At 33.9% G+C, this 25,371-nt stretch overlaps 1 protein-coding gene and 1 long non-coding RNA gene across 2 annotated transcripts; one reads left to right on the top strand and one right to left on the bottom strand.

Annotated features, from left to right (window-relative positions):
• Positions 1-2,988: 2,988 nt before the first annotated feature.
• LOC103568950 (uncharacterized) lies at positions 2,989-5,827 on the bottom strand. Its single transcript, XR_548897.2, has 3 exons — positions 5,445-5,827; positions 3,616-3,905; positions 2,989-3,546 (listed from the first exon to the last, which is right to left on the bottom strand). It is a non-coding gene; the product is annotated as an uncharacterized LOC103568950 (long non-coding RNA).
• Positions 5,828-22,763: 16,936 nt separating this feature from the next.
• On the top strand, positions 22,764-23,369 carry LOC106693343 (uncharacterized). The gene has a single exon (XM_014440474.1). It carries the CDS (start codon positions 22,764-22,766, stop codon positions 23,367-23,369), a length of 606 nt encoding a protein of 201 aa, XP_014295960.1.
• Positions 23,370-25,371: the final 2,002 nt, after the last annotated feature.

Genomic DNA, 25,371 nt, shown 5'->3' on the forward strand with positions numbered 1-25,371 from the left:
AATCCTTTGATGTTATGGAAATGACTTTATGCGAGCATTTTGCGAAAAGGTGGCTATTTTACAGTAAATCCCACCTAAATACTTCGCTTTTGAGGCGTGCAACATACTTTCTATAAAATAGTAGAATACTTATAGTTCACATGAATCTTTGATAATTTTTTTAATGAATTATTTGATTACTCAAATCAGCCAAAATGGAAAACAAATTCTGATTAATTAAAAAAAGCTAATAAACAAAAAATTTTTATTGTAATAAAAATTCATATTGAAATCAAGTTATATTTGAAGTTACTGAGAAGCTCAAAGAATACATATCAATTGTTATATTTTTGGTACAAACAATCATCATACACTTTGTAATCGAAGTGAAGAAAAGTAGTGTAGCGTGAGGTCGAAAATATATAGCAGGAAATAAAATACAGGTAAAAAGGGAAAAGAAAGTTTAAGAACAAGTCAACTTACCGTTCGACCACTTAACTTACTACTAGCTTCTGATGTTGTTCACTCTTCGTCGCTTTTTGTAATTTCCTTACAACAGAACTTTCATATCCACTTTTACTTTAACTTTTATTTTACACAATAGTAAAAATTAAATGTTATAATTTAATATGCGAAGTATAAATGCTTACTCAGAACCATTAAATCTCTGCTGTAACAAATGATAGTATGTTCAAAAACATATTGAAAAAGCTAAGCCAAATGGAATACAGCTCGAAAAATTAAAAATATTTGGGTATGTGTGATATTCACATGTTCAGTATTTTTGAAACAAACTACGATGATTATTGATCGCGTCCGGGACTTGAAAAAACGGATTATATAAAGCCGAATATGAAAATATATGCGGTACATATAAAGCGTATATAGTCATATATAACTATATATCAGGCCATTTATGGCTCGATCTGGGCAAATAGAGTCATATATACTTATTGGATAGTTCGATAAGTGACAATATATAATTACATATGGACATATATAGTTGCATGGAGTCATTTATAAAAGTGCACCATAAATTATGATATATTTCTTACATGATAAATGGCCATATATAGTTTGGTCAAGGCAAATATGATCATATAGGGGCATGCAGATTTTTTAAATGAGTCTAATTATGACTCTATAACAGTTCAAAAATTGCACCTCTATCAAAATGGCTGCTAAGCACGAAGTAAGTGGGGACTAGCATACTTCTTATCTTCTCTCACTTCACTGGCTGAAACATTTAATTTCTCTTGACTCCAGTAGTTTTTCACCAACGAAGAGGAAGACGACGTCATTATTGCAATTGTGATTATTATCTAAACATTCAACGAGTGTATCTCGCGCCATTTTTTATTATATGGTTGAATACGAGTTATTTTGCAATTCTCTAGATAAATTAATAGTTTTTCTCAGTGATTTACCTCAATTAGTTATTTGAATTAATTATTATATTAATATTCGCCCTCGCAGTTTTAATTACAGTGAATGAGAATTCATACTGAAAAGTTATATAAACATCGTACGGGGCTCTTAGTTTTTGTGCAACACGTGTTCAGATAAATTATCCTGCGTTAGTTTTCGTTTATATTTATGCAATCTTATTAATTAAAAGACTTAAAATTAACTCAGTCATAAAACCACGTTTCATCTCACTTGCTACATGTATACATTCAGTCTTCACTTTTGGCACGTAGTTAAATGATACCTCGTGAATGAGTATATGCCATCAAAAACAGATTCTCTGTGGAAAATATTGCCATATACACTTCAAAACTTTTCACGAATAATAAAAGTTTACTTTACAAAAAATAACAAAATCTCAAAAAATATTAAGTAGCTGGTAAAATTTGAAATCGTGAGAAAAATATTAATAAAAATACATAAATTAATCAAAAATGATTCGAATATACTTGGTGTAATGTGAACCGTGAATTCAATATCTTTAAGTCATTTGTGTGAAATCGATTATAGAAATCAATTTCTGAAATCAATGAACCCGGGAAAAAATCTTTTCATAAATTTCTATGAAATTCGATAAAATTTAATGAAAAATTATAAAGTTTTGTGAAATTTTACAAAAGTTTACCAGGACATTCTCAGTATAAAAATTTTTAAGATTTCATCAAATTTTATAAAAACTTTTTTTTCCAGCAGGTGTCAACTATCCATCTAATGCCCCACGTCGATGCTGCTCAACTTTTGTTATCGCTGGATTGTCGTTTGCTATACACTTATAAATATGAATAATCTGAGTGGCATTACTTAACTTCAATGATTTAATTGATATATTCTACATAAATTAATATAAAGCTTAAAGTTGATAAAATTGATTTAATTGAATTTTTTAGCAGGTTTAGTATTACACTGGTCATAAGCAACTAAAATCCATAAGACCGGTAGAGGGAAAGGCGAGCTAGCTGTTATCTTCAAAGTAAAAATACTATTCTAGATTGTTAATCATGCTGACTGAATTTTTTTCAGTCGGCAGTTAAAAAATACTCTCGTCCTAATTGTAGGCACCCTATACTTTAAACCTGACTGTGATGTTAGTAATAAACTAACCGACTTAAAACGAGAAATGAAAGAGATCTAGCTTAAACTTAAACTAGCTTAAAGCTTAAACTAGGAAGCGTCTTTATCATCATCGGCGGCGATTCAAGTGCAGACATAGACTTTAATGAATTAGCTGATCTAGACCTCCTAGCAAGTACCTGACTACACTTAGAAAGAGAAACGTCAGATAAATTCACTGCTGCAACGGAAAACACGTCTTCTAATACCACTGATAATGTCAGTGTCAAGGCTGATATCTTAACTAGCAGTATTAAGGAAGCGGCCTCATATGCAGGTATGGAGGTGAGATAGAAGAACTCAGCACCACTGTTCAATAAACCATGGTTCGATAAATGTTGTATAAACGTAAAAAGAGTGGCTAAGGTTGCCCTTAAAACTTGTTTTAAAACCAACTGTAACGAAGTGGATAGAGTAGATTACCTGGCAGCTAAAGGATATTAAGAAATGCTGATTAAAAGCAAGAAAGACCTATATACCAAGAACATTCAAAACTTTCATCAATACGAAAAATCCGAGTGAATTCTGGCAAGCTGTCAGACGGTGTAAGTCCCAAGTATGTCTTAGCTAGGGTCCGAAATTTAGATTTGGAACTTTTCCCATGAGTCTGTATATCCTAAAATACAACCCTATCAAATCACACTAAACTATCAGCATATGGAAGAACTAGATTGGGAATTTATTACAATTGAATTAGACATATGCCTGAAACATCTGAAAAACAACAAGTTACCAGACCCAGAACAAATCCCAAGCAAGTTTTCATTCAATCTTCCATCTAGCTGGAGGTACAACTTGCTGTCGTTATTCAACTGTATTTTGGCCAAAAAAGAAACTCCATCAGAGTGGTCCACGGCTCATCTCTGTATGTTTCATAAGGCTGGTGATCATGCAGACCCAGCTACCTATCGTGGAATCGCCCTGGTAAATTGCTCGACGAAAGTCTTCTCCGATCTTCTAAGGAAAGGCTGGAATCTTAGGCTGAAAACACTAAAATAATACTCGAATTACAAATGAGTCTTAGAAGTAAAAGAAGCTGTGCTGAAATAATTTTTATACTTTAGTCTACTTTGCATTTTCATCTGTGTATAGCGATCAAAGCCTACGAATTCCTTGTGGACTACAATAGAGCCCTCAACTCAGTTCCTCACCTAAAGCTCTAGCAAAAACTGTATCGCCTTGGTGTGAGTACGAAGCTTATCAATATCCTCATTACAAGTTAAAGTAGGAAATCAGTCCTCAAACAAATTCAGAGTCACTGAGGCAGTACTCCACGGTGAGAGTAAGTCCACTACTCTTCATATTATTCCTTGCCGACTTTGAAAGCTTCCTCCAAAATCACAACTGTTCTGGAATTAATAAAAACAATATTATTGATCTTCTCGTACTCATGTATGTTGATCATACTGCTACTTGCCAACAATGCCAAAGATCTTTTAAAGTTTTTGAAATTATTAGAGCCATACTGCAGCCTGAACGGTCTTTCGATAAATGCCAACAAAACGAAAATAATGATTTTCAGGATAACTGGTAAATTGAAAACAGATGATGTCGAACGTTTTTTATTCAAAGAAGACAAAATTTTAACTATCAGCAGATATAAGTACTTAGAAGGTATGATATCATCGTCTATGTTTTGCCCTAGAGTCAACAGATTTTGCAATTAAAGAAGCTCAGATCACACCGAAAGTGGTGCTAGGAATATAAGCTCAGCAAGAAATGAATCGTGGGCAGCCAACATTCACCTTTTTGACGCTGTGGTATCTTCAATACTTTTCTCCGCTTTTCCAGTATGGAGTCCCACTTATGTAAATACGATTGAAAAAGTTCAAGCCGAACACTTCACGAAAGTCTTGTGCCTGCCCAGAAGAACTCCACATCAGTTTTTGAGAATAGAACTAGGCTTACCAAAACTTTTTCTAACATCATTTAAATTAACTCTGAAATTTCTGATAAGTATTTTACAATTGAACAATAGTAGACTCTCAACAATCTGCTTTTTACGTCAAGTCGATCTTTGCGATAACCCTAAGGAAATGATTGGTGACAGTAAATCCAATTGCGCAACCTATCTCAAAGAAGTTCATTGCAGGATGAAAATCTTCTACCTATGGGCAACTAGGATTCGTCCGCGCGGGAAACTAACATCACTCCAGCTTTGAATAAATTCGAACAAGTTCTGAAAAATGAGGACGCGATTGCATGTGAAAAATCACACGCGTAACTTTTTTGTTTTCTCAGGACTGCCAATTCCATTAGTGCTTTTCAACGCACTCACCATCTACCGATTTCACATAAATGTCTAATATTCAACTGTCTAGCCTATGAAATAGATCTAGTTAAATTTATAAGCCCGTAACTAAAACTCCTTGCAGACTCCCAAGTAGAACAATACCCAACCTGGAAGTAAGATCTGTCAAACTCATAAAGGACATTTAGAAATTCATGCAAAACAGTCGGGTACTATGGAACAAGCTCTTAAACACCAGTGAAATATTGTCAGCCCAATGAAATGAAATAATGTAGATAAAATACATGAAACAAAATTTACTTTGACGACCGTACCGATATTGATTTAATAATAACTGACATGTGACTAATATCTGACTCGCCTTGACTAAACTAAGAAAACTTCGCAATTCCCAATTAATTAATTACGAATATATAATTTAAACCGACAATTGACAACAGTCTCACTTACTCCAACAATTCTCTTTAATCTACAAATCCAATCCCACCTGTCTGCAATCCTCCGACCTTCCTCCTTATCTAATTCTCTAGTTCTTTCAAATTCTTGCAATCTTCCAATCCACTCTAATATAATTGTTGATATATTTGAGACAAATCAGAAAATTTGATTACAAACTTTAAAACTAATAAGCTTATACCGGAGTAGGCTTATATGCTCTTGGCCCTTAAGAATTTGGCTATCAGCAGTAAAGTTGTAGTTGTAGTTGGTAGTAGTAGTGTGGTGGTAGTAGTAGTAGCTAAATCCAAACACGTTTGTCAACGGTGGTTGTTACGAGCCAAGATACTGAGTGGTGTAGGCCTCTGGGCCTCGTACCCTTTTAACTCCCGGTCAGCAAACTCTGCAATGACAAACTGCCAACGATCTCTACCTGGTGACCCTAAAACATTAGAACTTGCTTATTTTCTTCATTGACAGCCGTTGGAGAAGGAGAACCTCTTTTGGCACGAGTCACTTCAAATTTCAATATTTTAGGTTTTCCACCTTGTTACAAATGATTTATAAAATCTTATAGAGTCTATGAAATTTTTTAATTAACTGCATTTATAAATCTTGTAAAGTATACAAACTTTTTTCGAATTTCTGACTAACGAAATAAAAATCGGGACATCTATAAGAATTTTTAAGTTTCAACAATAAATTAAGTTGTAAAAAACTGAGATATTAAATAACAAAAATTTGAGTAAAATTATTTAAATGTATACACTTAAGAATAGTTTAATGACAACTAATCGATTTCTAAAGTATTCTGGCTCTACCACACGTTTTAAAGAGCTTCTTCACACCAGCTATTAAATCACCCAAGAAATAGTTGCTGTAGTCTATAATAATACTATAAAATTGTAATTTACTGATAAAACGATAAACATAAAAAAAATGTTTTTTTCTAACACATACTCTAGAACAAAAATTTGTGGTTACACGTAAAACATGTTGATATATTATTTAAACATTAATTATCATAAATTTTCCGTAACTTAATTTTTAACATATGGTTTAATGTGAATTCTTGTTTGTTTATCTATATCTTATAATTTATGACTTCGTATCATTGCAACTGGGTATTTATCATAGAGTATAAATTTTTTTATCTACTGCAGTGTCATAAAAAAAAATTCATTGAAAGAACATAAATTTTATGGATGACGGAATCAAAAATTCTGTGGTGATTTCATTATTTATCTTTTGTTTAACAAAATAACAACTGCTTATACGCCCACAAATAAACTATAAATTTTTCTGGCGTACTAATGTATTACTTTTATGAAAATATCAGTTCAATTTTAATTATTACACAACAACTAAATTACTTCTTTTCTACATGTGTCCTTTGGACTTTATTTTCTTACCACTATTGAGTCCCCTTGGCTATGATTAAAGTAAGTTCCTGGACTTAATTCACACACACACACACACGCACACACACACAATATTTCGTACATAGTCTTTTGGTCTTATTCACACACACATATTCCTTTAACATATGCATAATTTTTCTTACACACTCTGTTTAGTATAAATTTGATATTTTTGCATATTACTGGTATTAAATTTTATGTTTTTGGATTACAATTTCATGTTTTGTGTCAAATTAATGATTCCCATTTATAACTAAATTCCGTAGTTTGAACTCTGATAACTACACTTTGGACTTTACTTTATTTATCCCTCTCTATTTGGTATATACGTACTAACCACCTTTTTCTTTGACTCCCTATTTCATGTATGCACTATTCACACTTCACTGAGGAAAAAGTATTTTTATTTTTTATTCACTCCCATTTTATTTTCCATAGAGAAAAAAAATTTTAATTTGTAAATGTATTTCTTTGATATATTCATTTCCATTATTTCTTTTCAAGCATTGTTACTTGTGAAAATTATTTAAGAAAAATACTGTATACAAAATCAATTGTACGTAATCATTCAGTCCATGGAAATATTCATAATCCTGAATTTTTCGCGCAGTAGATTTACAGCAACTTAATATTTACATACATTTACTGAATATTTTAGTTTAAAATACATAAATTTTCTTTGTATTATTAACCGATTTAATCACTAGAATGAATGAGTTTTTTTCTTCAAATTATTCGGGTACTTGATTCGAGTTTAAAATAAAGTTCTTTGATTCGATCGTTTAGCTTAACTTGTGATTTCAAATGTTTTTATAATTTTACAAAATATCTTCTTTCCAATAAATCTTTTTTTTTTTGCTTTATTTGAATAAATTTTACTTTATTTTATCTTGGACACTTCTCATTTGGATTTTTTTATGCGAACGGCGGAAAGACAAATTGAGAGTACAATCAGATAATAACGAAATAAATGTGACTATAAGTTATACACGAATGTTTAATAATAGAACTTCTACAGAACAATAATTACAATAATTACAAAATTTTCAAGTCAACAATTGATGAAATGTGTGGAGAGAAACACAAGAATTTATAGAATATACTAATATAATAAAGTCAACATTCGCATTATTATTCACAATTACTTTTCATTAAATAGAGCAGAGCTTTATTTTTAATTAAAAAATATAGCTGTATAATCAACAAATCAGATAATAAAAATTAATAAAACTATTTTTATTAATATCTTAGCCCTTAATAAATTTAAATAAAAGTATTATTAGTTTCCATTTTCCAAACTATGTAGTTAATTAGAAAAATACGCTTATATTTTTATAATACATTTTAAGTTTTATAAAGTTAACAAACTTAATAAAAATTTAAATTATTCAAATGATTTGTGGAGACTTAGTTAAATTTATTTCACAGTCTCATAAGTTAAAGGATTTACAATAAGTAAGCACTTTTACTTTATCTTTTTATTAAAAATGTTTTTTTTAGCCTCTCTCATTCAAACAAAAACCCGATAAAAATTTTTTTTGTGCAGATTTCAAAACTTTTAATCTTTGTCTATTTTAGAACAAAAAATCTTTCACGATTTACATGTTGAATGTATGTGTAAAATTTTGCTTGACATCATGAATTTAATTTTTTAACTCAATTAAAATAAATTATCAATTATAAATATATTTTTGACTTTTTCTTGTGAAAACTGAATTTTATTTTTTTCATTAAAAAAAAAAAAAAGCTAACTAATTTGGTACGACTTTCGCAACTTGAATATTCAACTGATGTCAATATTTTAATTTGCATTATTATGTCAATTATTTAAAACATCTTTGTTTGGAATGATTGATTATAATAAGTACTCACTGTTATCGAAAGACATTGAAACCTTATAAAATATAAGAAATGTTTCTTAAAACTATCTTATAAGTCAATAGTTACAGTTACTTACGTAAATGGGTGAGAAAGTGTTTTATAATAATATTTTAACATAATTTATTCTGACATCGATCGTAAAATAAAAACTGCAATTTTTTGACCTCCTGTGAGCTTCATATACTTGTAGAAAATCAAGACGATTTTTCAAGTTAAAGGATTACAGCCAAGCTCAGTATCGTCGAGATAACAAAAAAATGTATACGAGGGTATTTATTTAATAAGGGTATATATTTGGATAATTTTACTGGAATTTGTAATTATGTTGCGTTACGATAACTTGCTGGGTACAAAGTATCTGGTCTTCGCTTGACGTTTCGTTAAACATAATATTTGTTGAAGCCTTTCAGTTTTTTTTCATTGAAATTGATAACAAATAATATTGGATAATAATTCCGATAAAAATATTCAATAACTATTTAATTTTATTCTTTTGTTCGTCTTCAGTTACTTAAAGCACGATTTAGACGTTACGTATTCCCTTACTATTTCAACGTTAAGCCATCGCTTGTGTTTTAAATCACTGATAAATTTCTTGAAAAAATATCTTGGTTTTTTAGCTACACTGTTATTGATTACATGTATTACATTTATAAAGTATAGATTGACGCGCATTAATTTTATGAGTTTTTTTCCACTTTATATAATTGTACTCTAAATGTTTTTTCTTAATTTTTCTCTGTATGGTTCCTGATATTTGTCTTTCTTTCGAGACTGTTAATATATATTCAAAATAAGATCGGTTACTCAACGACAATTGAAAATATTATCCTGAACCTGGATGCCAGTACAGGGAACTTTAACATTCCAAACAATGAATTGTATCATATGCATCATAACTTCTTAAAGTTTAAGTTACAATTTATAAAAGACAACTATCAATTTTCCTCTGTAGACAATAATTTTTAATATTAACCTTATAATTTTTCACTTTTTTATTATAAATTCAAGAATTACTATTTACACCTATCAAAAAAATAAAAGGAACAAGAGAATTTTATAAATTCGTTAATAATTTTTGGAAGGCTATATTTTCGTGAAAAATGATCGTATGGAAAAAATGAAAAAAAGCAAATTGAAGCTTGAAATCTCTAGTTTGAAGATCTTTCAGCCAAATAATTTTTTGAGCTACTGTTTTTGCGGAATCGTAAGAAATAGTTCGAAAAAAAAATTTTTCTAAATTTTTTAGTTTTGTTTTCTAGGTCTACGGGGCCCAAAAAATTTTTTTCGAAAAAACCAATTCATAGCTTGTTTAGGAAATTTATTCAGTTATAATTCGCTTTTTTTTGTTTTCCTGTAAGACAATTTATTGCTTAGATATCAGGCTTCAAATGAAAAAGGATCCTTTTGTCTTCCATTATCGATATCTCAGCAACTAATGGTCACACAGTAATTTAAAGGGCAGTTTAAAAAACTTGAATCGAGTTCCTACAAGCTCCATTTCCGAATTTTAGAAAAAAAAAAATTTGTTTGTCCTTCATTGATGGAAAGGTTAATGTTTCTGGGTCGAAAAATTTGATCTGTTTTTAACCAACTAAAAATTTTAAGTTATTTTTATTAAATTTTATTTTTTATTTACATTTAATTAATATGTGAATTTTAATCTACTTTTGCCTCTACTATTCCTTACTTAGACTATTTAAGACTTATTTTCAATAATTTTTAGTCTGTTTTTATTCTTATCTAGATCAAAATCAGACTTTTTCTGTCAATTATTTTTAGTCTATTTTTGTTTTAATCTAGATCAAAATCAGACTTTTTCTGTCAATTATTTTTAGCCTGTTTTTATTCTAATCTAAATCAAAATCCGACTTTTTCTGTTTATTATTTTTAGTCTGATTTTGATCTATATTTGATTAAAAACAGATTAAAAATTTTTTTTTATAATTATAATGATAAATAATAAAAACAAAAAATTAATGAAAGTTTGATATTTTTTTACACATTGATATAAAATAAGATTTATTTAATAAATAAATTAGCCTCAATTAACATATAGACATTACTTAAAATAAATTTAACTTCATCCTCCTCCTTTTCTTCTGATAGTGCATCCTCTTTAATGTCAGAATATTTTTCGACTTTATTCAGTGAATTGAAGAAATTTTTGTTGAAGTTTTAACGGCAATTTTACTACTTTTATTAAATATTATTAATATTCTATCAAGACAAATAAAAAATATAGCTGTCAGATAATCATTAACTGCCGACATTTTTAAACAAAAGACACTAAGTCAATAGTAAACAAAAAAAAATCCATTCTAGATCTTAGAATACTTTTTATAAATTTTTTCTAGGCATAAATGAAATTATTATAAGTCCACGATTTAATCTAGTTTTGTCCTTGCACAATTTCAGAACCAAAATTTTTCTAAGTTCCAGAATTAATCTAGTTTTGTCCTTCTGTATCGCAATCGTTTTATAAAACAGCAGATCAAAAATAGCTTAAAATTTTTATAAAAGATCAAAAACAGAATAACTAGTTCAAATACAGACCAATTAGTCCAAATGCAGTGGAGTTAGACTAAAATCAGACCAAATATTTCGACCCGGGTTGCCAGGGGATTTTACAACTTAATGTGTACCTCCAAACAACCCTGGAAATTTTCAGGTTGATCCATTAAACCGTTTGTCCGGGCCGATGAATCAAAGTTTTACCACACAATTAAAGGAACAAGTTTTGTTTATTGATTTGTGTAATTATTACCAAAGTAATGTAGTGAAAAATTGAAGTGAAAAAATTAATTTTTTTTCATTTCTGCGTTAGTTATTCAGTAAATGTGAGGTAAAGAGAAAAAAAAAATTTTCTTCTGAAAAACGAGATAAAACAAGAATTTTTATTTTTTTTTTCTACTCGGGTTTTTTTTTCTCTTTACCTCACATATACCGAATAACTAACGCAAGAATTAGAAAAAATTAATTTTTTCATTTTGGTAATGATTACATAAATTAATGAACAAAACTTATTCCTTTAATTGTTTTGTAAAACTTTGAGCAATCGGCCCGGACAAAAGGTTCAATGGATCAATCCAAAAATTTTTAGGGTTTTTCGGGAGTACACTAAGCTGAAAAATCACCTGGCAACATCATCTTATCTATCAATATCTGCAAAGTAGCGATGAGTTGACTAAACAACCAAAAAATTGCCATTTTTTGTAGGTTTTTCAGATTGATATGAAGGATAAACAAAATTTTTTTATCTCTAAAATCGAAAATAGAGCTTGTAGGAACTCGATTCAAGTTTTTTAATCTGCCCTTTCAATTACTGTGCGGCCTTTAGTTGCTGAGATATCAATAATTAAAGTCAAAAGGATCCTTTTTCATTTGAAGGCTGATATCTAAGCAATAAATTGTCTTACAGAAAAACAACAAAAAGCGAATTATAGCTAAATAAATTTCCTAAACGAGCTATGAATTGGTTTTTTCGAAAAAAATTTTCTGGGCCCCGTAGACCTAAAAAACAAAACTAAAAAATTTAGAAAAATTTTTTTTTCGAGCTATTTCTTATGATTCCGCAAAAAGAGTAGCTCAGAAAATTATTTGGCTGAAAGATCTTCAAACTAGAGATTTCAAGCTTCAATTTGCTTTTTTTCATTTTTTTCATACGATCATTTTTCACGAAAATATAGCCTTCCAAAAATTACTAAAGAATTTATAAAATTTTCTTGTTCCTTTAATTTTTTGGATAAGCGTAGATTAATAGTATTTACTGATCACTATATTATTTTATTATTTGTCATTACTCAATTTATGTAGTTCATTTTTTTCGGGTAGTTGAATCAAAAGATTATTTTAATCACTACACCAAAAATTTAATAGAATCAAATTATCTATCATGTGTATAGGTAACATGAACACCTAAAGTCATACAGACTTTAATTAATAAAAAAGAGCCATCTGGCCTTACCTGAAATGAAAAAGTAGATTTCTTACTTAAATACAAGCATTTTTTTAATTTCATAAAAAACAAACTGCTCAATTACAAATAAAGTTCCAGTAGTGTACTGCCGTGTTAAGGGAAAGGGCAGTAGGTTGACTTACTGCCTTTCTATCTTACCGATGTTCAATCAACATTAGTTAAATAGAAAATCAGTAAGTGAGATTACTGCCCTTTTCCTTAGCATGACAGTGAAATCAATACTCATTTCACTACAACATTGATATCAAGAAATTAAGTTATGCCTTATCATTCAAAATGTATTCAAAGACTATGCTGCAAAATTAAGCTATTTCAAATTTTTGTAGAATTTTTCGAGATTAACAGATTGTTAGAAAAGATTTCTAAAAAACAAGTAATGTAGTGAGAATTAAAGCTTATCGTATGAACTTTAAGATATATTTTACAAAATGAAGTTATCACTTTCGGTTCAAAAATAATTTTTTTTTTCATTCATTATATGCAAAACAACAATCTGTCTGACGACAGTAAATAATTGCGATGATAGAGTACAACGTATAGATTAGAACTTTACCCATTGACAAAATAGTCTAGTGCGGAAGAAATATCAAAAGCGCTGTGGAAAGTCCAGGGTTTTGATATGTTTAAGGCGTGTCGGTTTACTTCTGGGCTCTAGGAGGTCTTTCACTTGGGCATTCTAATTGCTCAATACACCATCTTCGGATGTATATTACTCGGTCCAGTCACTTAACACACTCATCGACCATCTATTACTTATTATGCTGCTATCGAGCAGTCGACTCAACAATTTCAGAATCTATTATAACGCCTCTGAGTTCAAGAAAAAATTCCAGTCAGCAAAATCATGGAACTCATCCCGGAAGAAGAGGCATGTGGAGTGCATTTTCGACAAACATATCAACGAGACAGTTCAGGACGATTCATCGTTCGTCTGCTAGTCAAATCTGCACCTTAAAAACTGGGTAACTCTTACTCAGCAGCATACGGCTGTCATTCATCTCAAATGTCGTCTAGACCATAACGATCATCTCAAAGCACTCTACATTGATTTTCTGAAGGAATACAAAGAACTCAACCATATGGTGTAATAACCTCAATCAACAACAAGTAAACCCACTTACTATCTCCCTTCATCATAGATTTTTACGGAAGAGCAGCATCACAACCAAGCTGCGAGTAGTTCTTAATGGATCAAAAGCCACCAGCACAGGTCTTTCACTCAGTGATGTGCTTCACATTGGACAAAAACTGCAACTAGATATCTTTGACATGCTTCTAGAAGTTCATGTTCCTGAACTCATCTTCATAACAAACATCAGGAAGATATTTAGACTGATTTTGGTCGACGATCGCGATCCACGACTTTAACAAATGTTCTGGATTAAGTAACAAGGCCAAATCACTTTATAAAAATTCACCACAATTACCTACGTGTCTCGACCAGCTCCATATTTGGCTCATTACAACTCAGTACAATAAGTTGCTGATCAACTAGAAGCACAAATTTGAGGATACAGGCGCCAGCATTACGATTTTTGGCATGTACTGGTCCTCACACTCAGACCAACTTTACTTGTCCATGTGCTCAACCACCGAAATATATAGATTCTCGGATGCCTCGCAACTGGCAATGATAGCTGCCGTGTTCATCAAAGTCCACATACCTGATCATGGGTGCAAAGTTACGCTGCTCTACTCAAAAACCAAGGTAGCTCCGTCAAAACAATTAATGATATCAAGGTCGGAACTCTCCGCGGCTCACATGTTGGCTAAACTCATTAAACACTACCGGGGCAATCTAAATCTCACTCAATCAGCAACATACTTATGGACAGACTCAACAATCATACTCACGTAGATCAAGTCTCATCCCTCTCACTGGAAGGAGTTTATCCGGAATAGGATGTCACAAATTTAAGATCTAGTTCCAGGCGGAAACTGGAATTTTATTCCGGGCACACAATATTCAGCAGAATGCGGAACATGAGGGTTGACGCCTACTGAACTCCATGATTATCAATTATGGTAATTGGACTGGCCTCATTCTCACTCAATTTATCCACAAAATCAAGTTGGCTAATTATGGAACAGCCAATACCGCTACCACGCATGTGACGAGCTACTGCAATCCACTTTAAACTTCGTGACTAATCAAGAAATCACCGATAAAAATATGTATATGCTTTTTTATATTTCAAAATATACATTAAAATATAACTTAGAATTTATATAAATATTATATTTTATCATACATACATTTTTGCCGTTTTATATTGTAACCGGGTTCCCGTAAGATTTACAACATCATGCTCGGGAGATAACTAGAATCTGGTGACTGCCTACGGTAACTGGACGACGCTGGATAACTCAATATTTTCTTATACCTACTGGAATTGCCGTGAGGCAAAGTTACAGGGTGCATGCGCTGGCCTGGAGTCCGAGGTACTAACCATTTCGCACAGGGGCAGGACAGACAATTCTGTATTAGCAGCTATATGACTCACTTCGTCCTTATTTATTCTTACGCAATATCTCTAACATTTTGTTCACTATAACTTTTGGTACCTGTGTATAAACTTGGATTTTGGGAAACGACGAACATTTTAAGTTACACGCTGTTAATCTGGTCAACTCTTAGAGGTCCTAAAGGAGTAAGGAAGTGAAGGTTTTGCTTACAGAATCCAGGAGGTTATCTGACTAGTTGGATCCTGATTTTTTTCTTCTAAGAGAATGTGGACGGGTCGATTTTGAAGAGAAGCGTGCCAAGCAAGCCGAGTCGAGAGACGTAGGTGTTTTATTCTTATAAATCTAAGTCTAATAATTCACGCACTGGTAACTCCTCATCACTGTAAAATATTATAATAATAAGTCAATGTAATAACAATTAATTTCTTCTCAGTTTGAGAATAAATAAACCGTTGCTGGTATAAAATCACATAAACTCAAATAACGGAAAGAGTCTTAGAATTATTAATTAAAGTGAAAATTAATCAAGTCGAGTCTGTGTTCCTGAGCCCGCCATTTTGGCGTCATTTCCAGCTAATAACTATAAACATAGAAGCTTTGGATAAATTCAGTTATCATTTTACTGGCTCGTGCTATAATTATTGTCGCGACAATTATTAATTAATTTATTGTAAAGTGGGATCTGTTGTCTGAGTTTTTTGTTAAATAAAATTGTCATTGCTTATATATATATATATATATATATATATATATATATATATATATATATATATATATATATATAGCGTTGCTACAATTATAACGATCGATCAATTTCAGCAATTTACGCCGAACATCGATTTTTACATATTCCGTCTCTATCTCATTCGTAGAGACATTAGACACAATAAGTTATACCGCTGAACTGCATACACGCATATAAGCATTTCTATTGTATTCTCAAATTTTACTGTGCAAAATACGTTGATTAAATAAAATATTTATTTAACATTATTTGTTGGTTTAAATAATTTATTTTTATATGATTAATTTTTACCCTTAACCACTAAATATATATATATATATATATATATATATATATATATATATATATACATATATATATATATATATATTGTGACATTTTGAAATTTCAATGCATAATTCGACGCCGACACGTGGTCACTTGAGTAGTTTAATTCGTACGTTATTTTTAAACTCTACATTATTTTAAATACTGTAAGGTTATGTTACAGCTAATATTGTGACTTGGCCGATCCCGACGTTCGAATTATTCTCCCGCAGGATTTAAAATCATTAATTCGTCCAGTTGGGAGTGTGGTACGAGAAAGGTCCGAGACTCGCAAAATTAGTCCTAGTCATAATAGTATTAAGTTAATTAGGAATTAAGTTAGTTTAAGTTGGTACTAGTAGCTGTAAGATAGGTACTCGTTTGCTGGTCACCAGAGCCCAAGAGGACATGACCGAGGCGCTGACCATCATCTCACGGCCCGAGTAGTTACCAGCTAATCCCAGCCGAAAGACGACTTATGGAAATTACCGCTAGCGGAAATGTCCAAAGTTGACAGCGGATCGTGATTTCGCCTGCCGGACGAATAACATCTTCGAACAGCCTAGTTAATGAACACGAACAGCTAGAGCAAAGGAGTTCACAGCAGATAGTAGCGTGGATCGAGTAATTATCCGGAAAACCGGAGTGACTTCGAAGTGACCGACTGTCTCAAGTGGGAGTTGAAACTGACCGTCACAATGGGGATGACTGCCTGGTTGAGGCCCTATCGAAGCGCTGCTAAGTGAGGAAGCCCGAAACTAAAGGTGGGAGCCTGAAAAGGAAAACAGACGACGCCATTCTGGATCGTACCTCGTTGCAAACTGACACGTGTTTTTGTAACCGAACTATCACGATTATTATAAATAAAAACGCTGTTGCGCGGCAATTGTTTATGAAGACACCGATACCGGTGATTTATTTTTCCGCGTGCGGATAGCTGTATATATCGAGACATCTTCAATAACAAAAAAATACGATCATCAACCGTCAGTGATCGAGCAATTCACGATCACGCTAGAGTGAGTATCCAGGCTCTGGAAGGACTGTGACGCCGTTCCCGGCCTGCTATTCGAGTCCTCTTCGGCCACGTAGAGACGACGAACCAAGTACTTCGAGATCATCGACCGGTGAGCGAGTCCAATAAATTTATTTCGAGGAATAACTCGAGTTGACGCCGAAGTTGTGAATCAATAAAAACAGACCGGATAACTTCTATTTGGGTACGGCGTTTCCTAACTCGACTTATTCCGCTGGTACAATTTGAATTTCTGTTTGAGTTTGTAGTTAAGTTTTAAGTGTTATCTTGGAATTTGATCTCTTTATTATTTTTTTTTATTATTTGATTATTGTTTAATTGATTTGATACCGCGCATGTCAAGTCTCGTTATTGGCGGTATTATTCTCTGTATTCTTTTTATTTCACCGCATTCCGGTGATTATTAGTATTATCTTAGTACTATTGCTATCTTAGGGCGTTCAGCTAACATTTTGACGTTAATTAACGTGGTAAGCCGAGTTACCGACGGGTGGGAATGTCAAGTGAAATGGCATCACTTTGCCGCTAAGTTACAAATCAAGTGATACCCGTAGTTAAGTCGTTATTACAATAATTATCTCCAGTCTTGCTTATTAAAAATTATATTCTATTCCGTTGTGTTATTATAGTTTCTATTTCGTTATTATATTATATCGAGTCAATTACCGAATCCAGCTAGTTAAGTATAAGAATTGACGATTATGTCTGGTTGTTAGAGTAAGATTATTTAAAATTATTTGTCATCGATTTGTTGAGGTATTTACTTGTTTTACAACATACTGCTCAATTTTCCTAGTTGACTGTTAATTATTTGACGTTAATTGTAAGTGCCTACACTATTCCCGATCCGCCACCCTTAGTCGACTTCTTCCGAGCATCGAATTTGGTGATTGAAACATCACCTGGCGCCCAACCACTGCAGAAGCCGAACCAGGTAAGCCAAATAGATTGTACGGGGATAGTTTGTCTGATGGATTCCAGTCGAGCTACCTACCCGGTCACATATTTGGCGCCCAGCGTGGGGCGCCAAAATATGTAACGGGTTTTTCACCACCGGGGATCTACCGGAGTGAAGTCCGAGTACACTTACTATTTGACAACCTTGGTCAGAACTTTCAAGTTGGGCGCCAGGTGATTTTATAATCACCAAATAAATAATTATCAGAAAAAAATGTCGGCTCAGGGTGGCGGATCGGGAAAAAGGTCAGGCAGTTAAGGTTACGATAAAATAATTGATCATAATTAAACAAATCAGTCGTATATTCAATAGACAAAATAATTGATCGGTTTCACACAAATTATCGGTTACACAAAAACAATAAATGCCGTTGTCGGCTTGACTCGAGATAAACCAAAGTACAATGAAACGTAGTTGATCGAAACAGTCAGTTCATTGCTAAAAAAAAAATAGTCGTCAGTTGTCGAAATAGAAATACTCGTATTTGATTTCACAAACACACACGTGATGTAGTTCTTAAGGAAATACTCGACCGGTGACGTCAGAGTATTCTTACACGGCGAGGCTACAAGACGGCCGATGCGAATGAGAAACAAATAATCCGTAATTCTCAGAATTGTTCGATGAAATAAAATAGAATAAAAAAAAATAATCTATTTCGGTAACGCGTTTAAATTGCACTATCCGATAATTATTATACGTAATTAATTATTAAATTAATTATGAATTACACACAACACGTTTCACTAGTTCAGTAAACATAATCAGTCGGTCGTACACTGTATTTAGTTCTCGTGCCGAGGCTTCGGCTTGTTCACTAGTTCGCAAAACTCGGATTGTTGTTCACCAAATATTAGGATTATTACCCTCGTAATAATTATTCCTCGCGATCTAATTGATCTCCCGTAAATCAAACTCGTTCTTTGCCGTCGTAAATCGAATTGATCAAAATGTGGCCGTTCAGTTCGAAGTCTCTCCCGGATCTCTCGTCACCATCCATGCGTTGGATCGTTTACTCGGTCGAAGTCAACATTTTTGCTTCTTGGTGTCACTAAAAATTACTTATCCGATAATTATTTCTTATTTGAAATAAATTCAAACCACGAGTCGATGTCGAATTTTCCATCATGTTACGATATATATATATCTATGTTGTGACGTTATTTTTTTTTTATGAGGCGTGGTTAAAGTTAGCGTCACAAGCACGAACTGATTATATTGTATTTTCGAGCATGGTAACTCAAGACTTATAGTTTAGCTTACAGTAATTAACGATTTTGATACAGCTTTTGATTTAAGTTATAGTTTAAGAATGAAATGTAGAGTACCGTCCGGCTACAGATACAGCTATTGATAAGAAAAATGAGGGTTACAAATTAGGATCAGATTTATGGAAAATTATTATGGGATATGGCTTGAGATTAGAGTTTGGTAAAGAATGGGGTTGGAGTTTTGGATTTACAGTTTCAGGTGTAATGAGTATGTGGACAAGTCAGAACAACCGTGGAGTGGGGCTTAAGTAATTGTTATCCGGTTGTATCTGATGTCAGGATGCTTGCCTGACCCTATGAGACTTCCATGTGGATTGCATAGGTCTAGCTGAAATGCTAGCGCTCCAAAATGCGGACTATGGATTGGGTACATGAGATCAGTCTTTTTTGTTATTATAATTGGCAGGACTCAGCGATAATTTTGTGACCATTATCGCTGTGGATCCCGTTATTTCTGGTCATTTTTGGAGTTTTAGGTTTAGTTGGTTGGCCTCAGTGGACAGTTTTGACCAGTGTGCTGCTGAGGGTAACCGCTGGTCACTTAAATTTAGGAATTTGGTCTGCGATCTCAACCGAAGCCAAGTTCAGGAGAGCAACCACATTGGAATATCCATGCTCAATAGAATGCGTCTTAATTATTGCTTGTTGAGTCTTTGAGATTGAGTTGGAGTTATGGAGTGAAGTATAGAGCTGGTAAAAATGGCGATAATGTTTTTAGTTTGGGGAGTAGGGACTCAAGCATTCGACTCTGGTCGCTCAAAGCGAGCAGACGTGACCAGAAATGGCGCTACAGTTCATGGCATTACAGAAAGCCAACGATTTAGTTTATTGTTACAGAAGTATTATTTAAAAACAGTTTAAGACGTTACTCGATATTTTATTCATCAGTAATCAGGTATGAACTAAGTATTATAATTATCAATAACTAATTGAATTTGAGTCCAAGTCTTAAGGAATTATGCTCCCGTTTTAATTAAAGAAAAGGTATAAGATCTGAAAGAATTATGAGAATATTGTTGCAGTTTAGAGTCATGTTCACGATTTATTGTTAATATTCTTTTGTAAAAATAATGATAAGAAATGTGTTTAGTTATTGAACGAATTGTCGTGTTATTAACGTCAATATGAGACCCATGTATATTAGTTTTACTATTTTATTAAAGAAAATATTCTAGAGGATCGGATCCATCATTATTGTTCTAGTTCACTGAATACAAATCGAGTATCGGCTGGCTCCAGTTACGAAATTTAATTTATTTATTTATTTATTTATAAGGTCTCGAAACACATCGTTTAGATGTCAATTTAATTCTGTTAAGATTAATTTTATTATTATTATTGGATTCGGTATTTTGTTATAAAGTAAAATTGTTTGTATGATGCTACGGTATTTTGTTTATTGTTAAATAGAGATTTGAGATTATTTGTTGCTAAATAGAAATTGCAAATCCTCTGATAATCTATATGAATTCGGAATGATGTAACCCGGACCACTCCCTCTATTCATAAACCTAAACACTGAGTGACACCATGGCATACCGTAATTCTGTTTTTAGTTTTCCAGTCTCTGTTTTTATTTTTGCTTATAAGTTCTGAGCATTTTTGGTTAAGTTTTCGTTTTAGTTTTAGTCTGCGTGGTATTGGTGATAATTCCACAGATCAAAAATTACTCAGTTTTATTTCTTAAGATTTACTGGTTTGGTGATTCCAGTGATAAAAATTACCTGGCGTCCTATTCGTATTGAGACTGGAGACTAAGGACAGAGAACGAAGTTGTAGCGCAAAAGTTAACGCATAACGTGTACAATTTTCGCGTTATAATATATATATATATATATATATATATATATATTAGGGTGCTTCGTTTCCGGCTAAAGTATTTTTTTCGTTGCTCATCAAGCAAAATATTGTTTTTCATGCTAAAACAAAAATTCCTGCCAAGTTTGAGCTCTTAATTCCGATTTTGAAGGGAATGAAATTTCCTTCAATATTCCTATTAACATTTTCAATGTACTTTCATCGGTTTACGTTCTGCAAGCCAATAAAGGTCAATTTCATCGGAAAAATGACTTCCGCAACGGACACAAGTGAAACAGCTGGAATCACAGCTAAGTTACTGCGGGCACTTTTGAAGAACACCAAATGCCCTACAATTTGCGACCAAAAACGCGTCGATATCATAAAACGCAGCTGAGTATTAGAATGTTAAAAAAAAAGTAATTTGATTTACGTGTATCTTAAATGGAAAATCTTGAAAATCAAATGGAAAGTACTTAGGATTGGAAGTAAGAGCTCAAACTTGGCAGGAATTTTTCTTTTAGCATGAAAAACAATATTTTGCTTGATGAGCAACGAAAAAAATACTTTCGCTGGAAACGAAGCACCCTAATATATATATATATATATATATATATATATATATATATATATATATATATATGTAGCGTTGCTACAGTAATTACGATCGATCAATTTCGGCAATCTACGCCGAAGATCGATTTTTCCATATACCGTCTCCACCTCAATCGTTAAGACATTACACAATTACAAGATACACCGCTGAGCTGCGAACATGCATTCAAGCATTTTCATTGTGTATAATTTTCTTATACTGTGCTAATTACGTTGGATAGATAAAACATTAATTTATCATTATTAGTTGGTTTAAATAATTTATTTTAATATAGTTAAATTTTACCCTTAACCACTAAATTGGTGACCCCGACGTGATCTCTTTTTAAGGGAAGCGTCGAACACGTGCATTACACAGTTTGTAAAACTCTCGCGAGTTCTCGTGTCGTTTTGCCGCGAATATTCTGTCGCGTTGCCGATTAACCGGAGACCGTGATTTTTATCCACAGTTATTTGTGTGTGAATTTATTTTTGAATTATTTAATGCAGTGATTTTTTCATCATTGTACAGTTTTTATTCTTTTATCACCGCTGGTGCATGTCTGGGCATCTTATGGACGTTATGCCGCATCAGTGTTGATTCGAGGGACCTTTAGTGCTAATCGAATAGTGATAAAAGTTTCGCGAGCTGTGATAAAAAAATTATAATTAATTTTTCGTGCAGTGTCGCGTATAATTTTCGTTCCGTTACCGGAAATGCCATAGAGGATTAGGCCGATCCACCGGTTGCACATTCCTGAGCCGTGCGTCATCGATAATCTTTCGGTAGCACAGTAGCGAATTACTGACATTGTTGACGGGTGATGTCAGGCTCTGAAACCGAAAGCGAAAAGACAATAAAATCCAAGTCACCTGACGAAGACACATTCAAATCTAATTTATCGGGATCATCATCGTTTACGTCAGTTAAATTAAATATGGCCGTAAACATCATAGCACCCTAGTGCAGCACGGAGAATCCGAAACTGTGGCTTGCGCAGGTTGAGGCACAGCTTTCGACACATCAGGTTGCAACGGAGCGTGCCAAATTTGACCTGGTGATTCCAATGCTTGACACTCGCGTCGCCGCAGAAGTCGAGCAATTAATCCTTCAGCCTCCTGCGACAACTCCGTACAGTGATTTAAAAGCCGCTTTAATAAAATGCTTCACGAGGTCCGAAGAAGCACGGATCACTCAGTTCCTCCACAGAAAGAGACTTGGCGATCGGACACCATCGCAACATTTACGTCATCTGCGTACGCTAGTTCCCGGCATTGATGACGCTATAATTAAAGCACGTTGGTTTTCCCATATGCCAAATGAGATTCAAGTATGTCTTAAAGCTTTCAGCGATTCAACGCGTGACAAGCTTGCCGAGTCAGCTGATCGTATGGTTGAGCGTATATCGCTCAAACCCCAAGTTGCCGCTGCTACAGCAAATTCATGTTCAACCGCCGAGCACGGCGAAATTGCCGCACTGCGAAGAGAAATTGCGCAACTCACGAATCAAGTGAGAAACGTGAAAGTTAAACGCGGCAGATCCAGAAGTCGATCACGGTCACGTCTACCAAAGAAGTTTGAGTTCTGTTGGTACCACTTCAAGCACGGTACAAATGCCCGATCGTGCGCACCCGGCTGCAAATGGCAGGGAAACGCAAACGAGAATCAATAGAGGTGGCTAATGATTCTCAATCGATGTCTCGCCGCCTGTTTATCCGAGACCAAACTACAGGAACGGAATATCTTGTCGAGTCGGGCTCCGAATTGTCTGTCTTTCCACGTGACTAGCTGAAATCAATCAGTACACCAATAGGTTACCCATTGTATGCCGCAAACGGCTCGATAATTCAAACCTATGGGTTGAAATCACTTACATTAAACCTTGGACTTCGCTGTGAATTTTCATGGAATTTTATAATTGCTGACGTCACTAAACCGATTATAGGTGCAGACTTCCTAAGTCATTATGACTTACTAGTCGACCTAAAGCGAAAATGCCTTCGTGATGGCATCACTGGTTTTATTCTCACACGGCATCGGCAGAACCAAATATCAAAGCAGTCGATGGTAGTTCTGCGTATATGGAATTATTGAGAGAATTTACCGATATTACACGACCTGATGCTACTCAGCGTCAAACAAAAAAGCATTCAACGGTGCATCATATTCGAACGTCACCTGGACCGCCAGTTTCGTGCAAAGCAAGACGCCTGGCTCCAGATAAGCTGAAAATTGCACAAGCCAAATTTCGCAAAATGATAGAAGAATGTATTTGCAGACCTTCCAACAGCGATTGGGCCTCACTACTTCATCTAGCACAGAAGAAGTCTGGAGAATTGAGTCCGTGCGATGATTACCGCCCGCTTAACGATCGAACGCTCATCGATAAATATTCGTTGCGTTATCTTGACGACTTTGCCGCATTTTTACACGGTAAAAACATATTTTCAGTCGTCGATTTTGCAAAGGCATTTTTGCAAATACCCGTTGCACCGGAGAACGTGCCGAAAACGGCGATTATTACACTTTGGACTGTTCGTGTTCCGATTTATGACGTTTGGGCTTAAAAACGCAACAAAAAGCAACACATGGAGCATCTAAAAATATTATTCGAGCGTCTCCGTGAATACCGATTGGTAATTAACGTACCAAAACGTCAATTTGGTCTTCCGGAAGTAAAATTTTTTGGCCATGTCATCACCAAAGATGGAATTAAGGCGTTACCGGAAAAAGTTGAGGCTATTGTCAATTTCAAGCCTCCTTCCACCGTTAAAGCGCTTCGTCGATTCCTCGGCACAGTGAATTTCTACAGAAAGTTCATCGAGAACGCTTTAAAAATTCTAGCACCGCTTAATGAAATTTTGGAAGAACCCAAAGTCAAAGGTTCTCATCCAGTCAACTGGACGACCGAACTTTAAGAGTCTTTTAAGTCAGCTAAACGTGCTCTCGCGGATGCTCTATTGGTTCACCCTAACATCGATTCTGACTGGGCAATATTCACCGACGCATCCGAAATAGGAATTGGAGCCGTTTTACAACAAATGGTGGATAACAACTGGCAACCACTGGCATTTTTCAGCCGAAAAGTGCCCCCGTCAATTCAGAAATTGTCGACGTACGACCGCGAGTTGAACGCCATCTACGACGCGGTTAAATACTTTCGGCACATATTCGAAGGCCGGCATGTTACGATCTACACTGATCACAAGCCGCTTCAGCACGCTTACAAAAAGCGCACCGAAAGAGCATCGCCTTGGCAATTTCGTCGACTCGATTTCATCGGTGAATTCACCACCGATATTCGACATGTGTCAGGTAACGACAACATTGTCGCTGACACATTGTCACGAGTCGAAGCAGTGTTTACTGCTATTACATCGAAAGAACTTGCCGATGCACAGAAGCAAGATCTCGAGCTTCATGAACTGCTGCGACAGACAACCGCGTTGCAGCTTAGATGAATCAATTTCGACAACGGTTTAGTATTGTACTGTGACATTACGTCAGGCACGGTGCGACCTTACATTCCAGAGCCGCTGAGAAAGAAGGTGTTTAATTCACTGCACTTGCTAGCTCATCCTGGAATCAAAGGCTCATTAAAAATGATCTTTAAACAATACATCTGGCCGTCGATTAATAAAGATTGCCGAGAATGGCCGAAATCTTGCATCGAT

This window comes from Microplitis demolitor, chromosome 3 (assembly GCF_026212275.2).
Source record: "Microplitis demolitor isolate Queensland-Clemson2020A chromosome 3, iyMicDemo2.1a, whole genome shotgun sequence".
Taxonomy (NCBI): Eukaryota; Metazoa; Arthropoda; class Insecta; order Hymenoptera; family Braconidae; genus Microplitis; species Microplitis demolitor.